The following is a 12,272-nucleotide window of genomic DNA, read 5'->3' on the forward strand; positions in this document are numbered from 1 at the left end:
AACCAGAAAGCATCGTTGGCGGGAGAGACTGCACTTTGGCGTTCGTAGAAAGTCAGTAGTAAGCGAGATGTGAAGGGAGTCGGTAGCAGGTCTGAAGCGAGAGGTTGAGAGGAGCGGTGTGCCTGCCAGCCACCAGCTATGATTTACAAGAGATTATAAACGGATGTACAGAGACATCAGCTAACTATTATCAGAAGAGGAACTAATATTATTGATTTTTTTTTTTTTTTTTTTTTTGAGAAACTCAAGACTTCTGAATGTATTTTTGCGCAATGCTAGTTGTAAGGTTATTGTAAAAAGTAAGTCCCATTTGAACGTTTGTAGAATCATTTCATTCAGAATACAATTAATTTTTGCCAGCAAAATTGCATTATTAATTATAATCCATCCCAAAAACCATTAGCGTAAAACTTTGCAAAATGTTATTGTTGTCAAGAAAAAGTTTAACTATGAATTACGTAACTTCAGTCGAATCAATTAAAGAATAACGTCAGCTTTGCTATTAAAGAATAACGTCAGCTTTGGTAATAAATACTGCCACTTATTATGACAACCCACCAGCAGCTAATAGAGTACAGTAAAACAGAGCAAGTAAACTTATGTCGCAGTTCGAAGTAGCAGTCAGATGGCGATCCAGTAACAGTAAAAAAGGTAAGGAACAGTTTTGGGTTACTGCAGGCAACGACTGAGGGCCACGACGACGACACATTCTATGTTTCGTTGAAATAATCAGAAAATCACTTTCAATAAGCAGCATTTAAATTTGTATGCGAAGATTGAGAAAGAGAATTAATTTCAAACGGAAGATTTCATTTGTTATTATTAAGCAAGAGATAGAAATCCTAAGGGAAGGTTTCATAGGTTACTGTAGAAGGGAAGGTTGCGTAACAAAAGAGATATAGAGGAGACGGGAGGGTTTCAATGTATCATGTGTTAAAAAAAATAACGACGTTGGAATCCAGCACAGCTGTTGGTTTTGTTATCATCATTCAAGTACTTCATGTCCGACTGCTGTCCCACTGTCCGTGATGTATTGCCAGAGACCTATTTGCGAAGATTCACGTTTGTACCTTTCACCCCTCTGGGTGCACTATTTTAAAGGTTCCTGTTTGTATTTTAGGAACGACAACTTTATTATGATGGCGTTTTCGTATGTTGTGATGTTCTCAGCTGATAGCTACACTTCCTAAAAAATAAAAATAATAGCAATTGAATTGAAGGTTTCTTATACTTATAACTAGACAATGATGCAGCGGCCGAAATCGTGATTGTTAAAAAAATAAATAAAAGGTAAGGCGGAACACGCCATTTCTAAAATATTCCAGGACTGTGGAAGCACGCAAACAGAAAAGTAATGGAACAAGTTTACTAAACTGACATTGCGGCAGAGCAGAAGGAATATTTCAGGGTGCTGTTCTTACCTTGGCAGCCATTGCTCATGAACAGCCTCTTCTCAACACTGTGTGTCTGCAAAACTTGGCTGATGTTAAGTGACCCCAACACGTAGGCGACTTCGCCCACTCGAACATTTCGTGAGTTTGACACATGTACTGCCTTCCGCTCTTGATACCAATCCCCAGCGAACGCCTGGTCGTTGCTAGTCTCGTCTTGCTGATCTGTGTCCGCGGAATCCTCTTCGCTGACGTCCTCGTCATGGTCCAGAGTATCTTGCACCTGAGGTTCTTCTGCAAGAGAAGACGTGACGCTATGGACCTTGCTGGCTGTCTCTGATAGCTGGCGATTGAGGGTGCTGTCCAATTGCGATAAATCATCTCCTGCTGCCGTTTCTAATGTGCCAGATATTACACTTCCATTATCGACATCATCTCGTACAGGTATCGTGGTCGCCACTGTCTGTACAGAGAGCGTCCCACTTTGCTGAGAACCGTACCTGCAACGAAAATAATCTACATCAGAAGACCATAGGATGTTTCTGAACACTTCTCTTATTAAAAACTAGCCTTAGTAACAAGCATATAGTTCGACACATGCAATGAACACACCTTCTCCTCCCTCTCTTTGTGTCCACTTCTTCTTCCTCCTGTCTATTCACTTCATCGACCCAACTATATCTCCTCCTCCTCCTCGTTGTCTCTGTCTTTTCATCTGCCCTGCCCCTCTCTTTGCACATTTCCTCCATCCCCTCTCTCTGACCTTACCTTCTGCTCCCTTCCCTCTGACAGTATCCTTCTCTCCTATCCTCTTTCCATCTCCATTTCCCCATCTTCCTCTTCCACCTGTCCTCCCCTCTCTCTGTCCATCTCCTCCTCCCCCACTCTGTCCTTCCCCTCTTTACTCATCTCAACTTGTCAGCAGCCATGCTCATCGGCGTATGTAGTCCCTGCAATACAATTCATTAAAGCAGGCCGATACTACTCCGACAACATGCCTGTTATACAGGAAAGGCTACATATCAGGGGCTCGAAAATCATTTATTTGCTGTTGACATACAGGCCACCATGCAAAACAGGTTGATAAAGCAGGCCAACACTACTTCAGCATAACATATATGCAGTGCAACCTACATGCCAGGTCCCAGAAAACCAATTCTTTCCCCTCACATTTAGGCTGCCTGCAAATGCAGGTTGATTTGACATGCCAATACTGTTCACACACAAGAGTCCTGTCGTTTTCTCTCCCCATATCTCTGCTTGTAATGGAGCTATTTGGTTATAACTCCACAGTGGTGATAATCATGAAGCCTGCCGTTTTTGTGCCAAATTTGGTTGAAATCAATACAGGGGTTTGGAAGCAGATCCCAGATATACACACATACATACACTCTGCTTTATATATATATATATATATATATATATATATATATATATAACAGATACCAGATTGACAAAAGTCATTCCAGTTTATTCCCAAATTCTGTGGCACTGGTACAGTAACAGTGGTAATTATATAGAGAGAAATCAGTCATGGTTGCAATAAAGACAGATTTATTAGTTCTTCATTTGCAATAAGTTTCCCCTGCACTGAGTGGCATCTTCAGACAATATAATCTGTAAATAATCACCTCATGAAATGAAAAGTCAATTTCATGCGTCTGACTTCTCGTTTCATTTGGAAATTTGTGGTAAGTTACTATGGGACAAAATTGCTGAGGCTATCGGTCTCTAGGCTAACACACTACTTCATCTAACTTAAAGTTACACTAAGGACAACACACACACACCCATGCCCGAGCGAAGACTACTCAAACCTCCGATGGAGGGGGGGGGGGTGGGGGGGGAGCTGTGCAAAACATGGCCAAAGTGCCTTAGACAGCGTGGCTACCCTGTGTGACCCTCATTTCAAGAGATGATTATTTATCTATAGTTCGATTTCCTGAAGATGCCTCGCAGCACAGACAAAACGTGTCGCAAACGCAGAACTAATAAACCCATCTTTATTGCAACCATGACTCAATTATCTCTATAATGAAAGCAGATCAGTAAAGATGACCATTCAGTTCGTTTTTTAAATGGATGTTTCTCTTCTTTTTCTACTGGCTTCAGTATACGTTTGCCCCCTTTTTCCCCTATTTTGCTTTTACAGTGTTGGGTCTTAACTTTTCCGCTATTTATGCGTTGCATTACATTCTCCTTACATGTAGTGAGTACATGCCGTGAAGTTTTATGCAGACCTTGTCTCGACTGTAAACTGCTAGGCTCATTTCCTTTACTCGTACATCACTACATAATTAAACAGAGATTCTGTAAAGTAACAGAAACGACCAATATGATGCACGCTGTAAAGAAATGAAAGATGATTAATTCAAAGTCGATAATGAAGTCGTAAGTAGTGATGTGCTTCTCGTAGCTCCGATAGGGAAGGAGGGGGGAGGAAATCTGTTCTCATATTTTCAATGGAACGATCATCACAGCATTTGGCTTAAATGATGTATGAGAACCACGAGAAAACTACATCTTGATTATGGCTGGATGGAGATTCGAAGCACAACCCTCCTGAAGGATGTTCAGTGTGCCAGCCATTCTGCCAGTCTTCTCGGAAGGCAGTAATTAAATTTACCTTTATCTACATCTACATCTATGCACTTACTCTGCTATTCACAACAAAGTGCCTGGCAGAGGGTTCAATGAACCACCAGACCTTTATGGTCCTGCACTGCATACTTTCCCATAAAATCATAGTAATTTAAAACCTGCATTTTTATTGTATTATTTATTTCATGAGCAAAAAGATCTTTCTTTAAGACAGCGCGAATGCTAACGGACGTGAGCTTGCACGGCTGTATGAAAGAGAAGACTATGTTTGATGATCCAGTCAGTGCATGCATGTGTATAATCAAACGAATGGCGTTTTCAATCTTTGTTAGCGCTTATTTCTGAAAAAAAACGTTTAATTTTTTCATTAGTAGCTCAAAACAAAGGAATTTTCGACATACGTTTGTATGGCCTTTTTTCCTTGGTGTGATGTTTCTTATCTGCCACCGAAATTTGTAACACTTTTATTTGGTGATGGAGACAACAGTTTTTGTTCGGTATCTGTATTGTTGTTGTTGTTGCAGTCTTCAGGCTGAAAATGGGTTCGATGCAGCTCTCTAATCTAACCTATCCTATACAAGTCTCTTCATGTCTGCATAACCACTAAAACCTTCATTCACTTGATCTTGCTTAATGTAATCAAACATCGGTCTCCCTACGTTATTTTACCCTCATATTTCACCCCACTACGGAATTGACGGTTCTTTAATGTCTTAGGTCGTGACCTATCAATCAAACCCTTCTTACACTCAAGTTGTCCCTTAAAATTATTTTTTCCCTTATTCGATTCAGAGTCTCCTGATCGGTTTTACCCACCCGTCTAGCTATTCTTGTTAAAGCGGCGCTTTTTGGATGGGGAGGTGCCCTATATCGAATCTGCCCGGCACATTAACGATGAGGGATCAGTGTGGGAGCTGACTTGGATGTGATTTTCAGGCAGTTTCCAGGCATCATCTACACGATTCGCAGCCTTTTATAAAACTTTCATACAATCTCATATGAATCACACCACACGCAGATAAGTGGGCAACACACGCTGCATCCCAGGGGGTAATGGGGTAGCGACAGAAAAAGTGTTGAGCCACTCTTGAAATTAACCATGCCAACTTAGTTAATAACCACGCCAAGCCTTCGCAGATGCGGGAAAAGGCACAATAAAAAGAGGACCAAGATTTCATTAGTTAGAACATCTACCCATTACTCTTCAGCATCCTTCTGTAGCACCACATTTGAAATTTTCCACTCTCTTCTCTTCTGAAATCTTTATTGTCCACGTTTAACTTCCTCACAAGGCAACACCTCAGAAAAGAGATTAATAACACTTTTACTGTTCCTGGAAAACGCTTATCTGGCTATTTCTACATCATGTATCATCTGTACTTCTACCATCGTAACTTATTTTGATACCCCAATAGCAAAACTCATCTGGTGTTTGTAGGGTCATATCTCCTAATCTAATTTCCTCAGCATCCCATCATTTCACTTGACTAAATTCCATTACCCTTATTTTGCTTTAGTTGACAATAGTCTTACAACCACTTATCAGAACACTATCAATTCCACTGAACTGATCTTCCAAGACCTTTACCATCTCTGATAGGAAATCAGTTTCGTTGGTAATCACTAAAGGTTTTATTTCTTAACCCCTAATATTCAATTACATTTTCAAATATCTCTTTGTTTTTTATTGTTTGATAAATGTAGAGATTGAATACCACTGGGGATAGGCTACAACTCTCTCTCACCCCCTTTTTAACTACAACTTCCCGTTTATGCCTTTCAGTAGTAGGGCTCTGGGCTACCTGGCCATCTTCGCACTTAAACACAGTAGTAGACTGTGCGATACCATTGACGCCACACCTCAAGTTGGTGGCCACTTTGAACATGATAATCATGATGTCACAAGCCGTGCCCCTTTTTTCATGATCTCACATTTGCAGCAAATTAAAAAACACACCAACAGATCAGGCAATCAGTATTTTAAAGAAAAATGTGTAACTTTTATCTACATTACGTAAAATGTCGTCATATTATACGAAAAGACGTTGCCAATACTACGGTAGTTCCAAAAAATTTGTAAGCTTTGCTTCAACTGCATAAATTTGCACCATTCAGCAGGCGTGCGCACACACACACACACACACACACACACACACACACACACACACACACACACACACACTATATTTACAAACTCAAAAATACGTAAGTGGCTAAAATTCTGTTCCTCAGCAAATTTCATCTCTCTCTCTCTCTCTCTCTCTCTCTCTCTCTCTCTCTCTCTCTCTGTGTGTGTGTGTGTGTGTGTGTGTGTGTGTGTGTGTGTGTGTGTGTGGTCGCATTTAATGGTTACTTAAATGAAATAGTAATAGTAACAATATAATATATCACAGAGGGAATGGGAGGGGAAAGGTAATCAAAAATACTCTAGATATAAATTGCTTTCGTTTTTTACATTTTCACACAATGAATCAGCTATAAATCACATTTAACGGTCTTTATATTTTTCACAACCGTGAATATAACAGTTAGTTCTGTCTTGCAGCACAAATCGTTTCTCATCTTATACTGTCACACAGTGCAAACATATAAATGTAATACACTTCTTATCCATCTTCTTACAGTATCACCCACTACAAATAGTAGATTGTTACAATTTTTAGTAAATATGTGAAACATTTCCATCGGCTAACCAAGTTTAGGCAGCTGTCTCTGCCATTATAATATCGAAATAATACTGAATTGCCGGCCGCGGTGGTCTAGCGGTTCTAGGCGCTCAGTCCGGAACCGCGCGACTGCTGCGGTCGCAGGTTCGAATCCTGCCTCGGGCATGGATGTGTGTGATGTCCTTAGGTTAGTTAGGTTTAAGTAGTTCTAAGTTCTAGGGGACTGATGACCACAGATGTTAAGTCCCATAGTGCTCAGAGCCATTTGAACCATTTTTAATACTGAATTGCATTTTGTGAGATAAATGTATACAGTAAGAATAATACATCCTCAGTATAACAATCTACCAGATTATTATCCTGGATCAGGACGAGTTCAGTATAATAAATACGTTCGTATTTATCTTACACTTTTAAATTAACAAACTATTCAGAAACTGCATAGCAGTTCTTCTAGGGTGATTGTATTATTTTCCTTTTCATTTCCTAAAAAGCATTTGGATCATGTTGCATACCTGCTCAGAAAGAAAAAGGTATGGAATGAGGATGATTATTACCATGCAGTCTATGATGATCCAGCATCAGTAACATGCTACCTATGTTGTTGTTCTTGTTGTTTCTGTAGTCTTCATTGGAAAGACTGGTCTGATGCAGCTCTCCAATCTACTCTATTCTGTGCGAGCCATTCATCTCCGAATAGCTACTGCAACCTACATCCTCCAAAATCTGCTTATTTACTCCAAACTCCCCAATTTACATCCAATACTAAAATGGTGTACTGAATCTCCTGGGGTGGTCATGAATTTGAAGTTTGTAAATACCATGTAGTGATAATTACTGTATGAATAGCTGGTGATGTATGACAAAGAATTAACAAATGCATTGTGTTACAATATATTCCATGGACATTCGAGATTCTGTGTCTGAACTTTCTATTCTTTTGTCTTCTTCTGTTCTTGGACTCGAAAAGGAAAGAACGATTGTCTGAGGTTCATCTTGATGTAACTGTCTATGTAAGTTGTAAACGAAATTAGAATACAGTTGTTCATGACTTCAAACTTGTGTACGGTACATAATTATTTGTAAACGTAAGCCTTGCTTGTCCTGAGTAGACGTGACCTTAACGGAACACTGGCCATTGTTAGGTGCCATACTACAAAAAATTAGTAATTTTCTTTCAGCTCATCTTCGAGACGAGACGCCGGTTAGGACACTAAACTTTCTTTCGGATTCCACGAGCTATGCGGCCGCTACGAATAATTTAATATATTTCACTTTCATATTTTCTCAAGGTTGCGAGATAACATCCCGGGCAGAAAGGCCTGGTTACGGGATTCTAGTTCTAGTGTAAAGTTTCATCTGCAAAAGATCATGCTTGTTATCTTATATTGGTATTCGAGACGAAACCACGACCTGGAGTTACGGCTTTTATTACTTAACATTGAACTGACCTACGAAATACTATCTGGTGCTAAGCACATGAGTTTTAACTACGCTTTTGATATAATTATATATCGATGATTTTATATATATATATATATATATATATATAAAGTGCAATTAAAACTCATGTGCTTATATATATATATATATATATATATATATATATATATATATATATATATCGGGGCGTTAGTAGACCCGCAACCGAGCGCCTCCCGAGGTGGCGGATAGGGGAATGCCTCCTAGATATAGGTGGTACCGAGGAAATGAAATACTCGGGGCGGACCAAAACTACTAGTAGCGTCTGTTCCCACAGTGGGCGGCTACGAAAGGCGTCTGCTCCACATGTCAGTGGCGGCCTCAACCAGCCTCCTGATCTGGAAAGTCAGGTTGTACTCGGCAGCATGCCATACATCCAACTACTAAACATCATGATGGTACAACGAGAAAAATCTCATTACCCCGGGCCCCAGTCAATAGACTGGGATTGTCGTGAGCATCGGATTCCGGGGGCTCACGGACATCATGAGAAGAATCGGAGCTTCTCAAACTCCCTCAAGACCAAACGCAAACACTAAATCGGCAACAACTGACAGACACTCTCGAAAAATTTCAAATCAAAATATGTGCACTGCAAGAAACACGATTCACAGACGAAGACCATTTCAACACGGAGAATTTCAGAATATACAAAGGAAAACCTAAGGCTTTTTGGCACAGGATTTGCAGTACACAGGTCCATCACGGATAGCATAATCGACTTTTCGTCACCAAACGAAAGAATCAGCACCATCACAGTGAAATCAGCCAATAAATCCTACACAATAATCAACGCACATGCACCGACTAATGACTACAACAGGAAAAACCCGGACGAAATTGATGACTTCTGGACGACAATGGAAGAAACTATCAGAAAAATTCCTGCACATAGAGTCAAAATAATACTGAGAGACTTCAACGCCAAACTCGGAAAAGAAAAGATATACAGACATATCACAGGAAAACATACTCCACACAAGGACACCAACAAAAACGGAAAACATCTGATAGACTTTTGCAAAAGCCACGACCTCGCCATTATGTCAACAAAATTCAAGAAACCAACACGAAAACTTACCACATGGAAATTCCCCAGCGGAAAGCAAGAACTACAAATCGACCACGTAATAGTGCAGAAAGACTCACAAAAAGAAATTTTGAACATAGACACCCGTAAAGGCTACTTCGACTCAGACCACCACCTACTACAGATCACGATTCGTCTTTTGCCCAAGAAAAAGCTCCAGAAGAACAAAATTGTTAGACCAGATCCAGAATACGTTACTTTAAACCAGACACAAATATTACACAAAATTAAAATGGAGAAAACGACAGACTGGACACAACTTTCACGAAGAATCCGAGAGGCCATGAAACTAGCACAAGCACCACGAACACGGAAACACCGTTGGTGGAACCACACATGTGACCAAGCTATTGACCAACGAATCAGTGCATGGAAAAAAATTTAGTTGCCATAAATCCCAAGAGAATTGGATGAACTTCTTGAAAACACAGAAGCAATCAAGCAAAATCATTCGCAGTGAAAAACGACAATATGACAAACGGCGACTGACAGAGATCGAATCGGACTTCATGAAGAACAATACAAGAAACTTCTACAGAACGTTCAGAGAAAATATGACTGGATATCAACCACCCAACTTGTGCTTCAGAAGACCGGATGGAACCCTAGAAACCAATACCAAAAACAATTGTGACATTCTGGCAAAGTACTTTGAAAAACTGCTCAACACGGACCCCCCCCCCCCCCCCCATGAAAGAAATGTTGACAGAAACGAGCACATACAATCCAGATAGTGAACCTCCAACTCTAGAAGAAGTTAAAGAAATAATAAAGTCACTCAAGAATCGTAGAGCACCAGGAGAAGATGGCATCATCGCGGAAATCTGGAAGTTACAAGACCCAGAACTCACTAAAGACATCCACAGGATCTTGGAAGACATCTGGAAGACCATGAAAATTTCTGACGACTGGAAAACTACCCTGATACACCCACTACACAAAAAAGGTGACAAGACTAACCCGAACAACTACAGAGGAATATCCCTACTACCGGTCACATACAAGATCCTCTCTAAAGCTTTACTGAACAGACTAGAATGCCAAACCGACCACTTGATTGGGGAATACCAAGCAGGCTTCCGTAAAGGGCGGTCTTGTGCGGAACAAATTTGGAACCTGAAAGTGATTTTACAACACAAACAGAACCTGATCATTACCTTTGTTGACTTCAAAAAGGCGTACGACTCTATCGACCGGAAAACTCTCTTCAAAATTCTAGCAGAATACAAAGTAGACAACAAAACACGGGCTATCATAGAGCAAACTTTAACCAACACGACCTCCAAAGTAAAATTCTGTGGGGAACTATCAGAGCCCTTTGAAATTCGCACAGGTGTCCGACAAGGCGATGGCCTCTCACCTCTCCTTTTCAATCTGGTGTTAGATAAGGTCATAAAAGAATGGGAAACATCACAACAGGGGATAACCTTAGGAAACCTACAGATTAAATGCCTGGCTTTTGCAGACGATTTGGTGATTGTCACGAAAGGTATAAAGGAAACAAAAGACGCTATTGAAAAACTGCAGGAAATCGCTTCCAAAACTGGACTACAGATCTCTTACGAAAAGACACAGTTTATGAGCACAAAGAAACTCTCATCTCTGAACACAAAGTATGGCACGATTTACAAAACAGCAAACTTCAAATACCTCGGTGAAACACTGCAAATGAGTGGACATAACAGAGACTCAAACGAAGAAAGAAAGACTAAACTGGACAAGGCATACAAAGTAGTGTGGAATCATTACAACAAGAAGTCTATCTCACAAAAAGCCAAATTACGCCATTACGACACGGTGGTGCTCCCCGAGGCACTATATGCAGCAGAGACCACACTAATCCTAGGGCATACACGTATCAGACAATTAGAAAACGTAGAACGGAAAATACTTAGGAAAATATTTGGCGCAACTAACAACAATGGAATATGGATCAAGAAACCTACAGAGGAACTGTACAAACATACGGAGACAATCACACAAAAGATTAGAAAACGCAGACTACAGTTCTATGGACACCTATACAGAATGCCATCACACAGGCTGACCAAACAGATCTTTGACTGGGTAACCACTAGAAACAACAAATGGGTGGCAGAGGTAGAAAACGACCTGAACCAGCTCAACATAACAGCAGACACAATAAACGACAGAATAAAGTTCAGAAACATCATTAAGAAAAGTAAACTACATGAGATTCAATGCGACAAACGAACAGGCATAAAATGGACCGAAGAACGCAAGCAAGATCACAGCCAGAAGATGAAAGAAATATGGGCAACCAAAAAGGCAATCAAGATGAAGCCGAAGACACAAAGCCGACAAGAAGCATGGACAGAGGACCGGAAACAGAAACACAGCGAGCGAATGAGGGAAGTTTGGGCAGCAAGGAAGGCAGCAAAAGGAACTGGCCATGTAGTTTAGTCCAAATGCGCTCTTTAAGGGCAAAACACCAATAATATATATATATATATATATATATATATATATATATATATATATATATATATATATATATATATATAGGAATATCTGTGATAATTGAAGAGAGAGGAGAGAGACAATTAATTATTTGTAATCCCGTAACCGCACTGAGTACCGAGCTAGTTTGCTGACTGCTGATCTGCGTTGGGCTAAATTAAATTAAAAAACATTACACTGTACATAGTATTATTAAAGTAATTCTCTTTTGGCGTCACTTTATTAAAAGCTATCAAAGCATATATAAATTGAATTGAATTACATTACACTGGTGATTCCTTGATGTCGTAGAATGTGTCCTATCAACTGATCCCTTATTGTGATCAAACTATTCCGCAAATTTCTTGTCTCCCCTGTTCTGTTCAGTATTTCCTCACTGGTTACATGATTGACTCAGCTTCTCTTCAACGTTCTTCTGTAGCACCACATTCCCTTTTTGTTTAAACTGTGTATCGTCCGCGTTCCAGTTCCATACATGGCTACACTCCTGCCAAATACCTTCAGAAGTCTTCCTAACACTTAAATCTATATTCGATGATAATAAATTCCTCTTCTTCAAAA

The 12,272-nt window shown here is 40.1% G+C and overlaps 1 protein-coding gene across 1 annotated transcript in view; it reads right to left on the bottom strand.

Annotated features, from left to right (window-relative positions):
* LOC124796086 overlaps positions 1–12,272 on the bottom strand; it is a 148,206-nt gene that overhangs the window by 16,062 nt on the left and 119,872 nt on the right. Inside the window, exon 4 of the mRNA XM_047260172.1 lies at positions 1,422–1,891. Coding sequence (XP_047116128.1) covers positions 1,422–1,891 — 470 coding nt within the window. The remainder of the gene's footprint in view (positions 1–1,421; positions 1,892–12,272) is intronic.

This window comes from Schistocerca piceifrons, chromosome 4 (assembly GCF_021461385.2).
Source record: "Schistocerca piceifrons isolate TAMUIC-IGC-003096 chromosome 4, iqSchPice1.1, whole genome shotgun sequence".
Lineage (NCBI taxonomy): Eukaryota > Metazoa > Arthropoda > Insecta > Orthoptera > Acrididae > Schistocerca > Schistocerca piceifrons.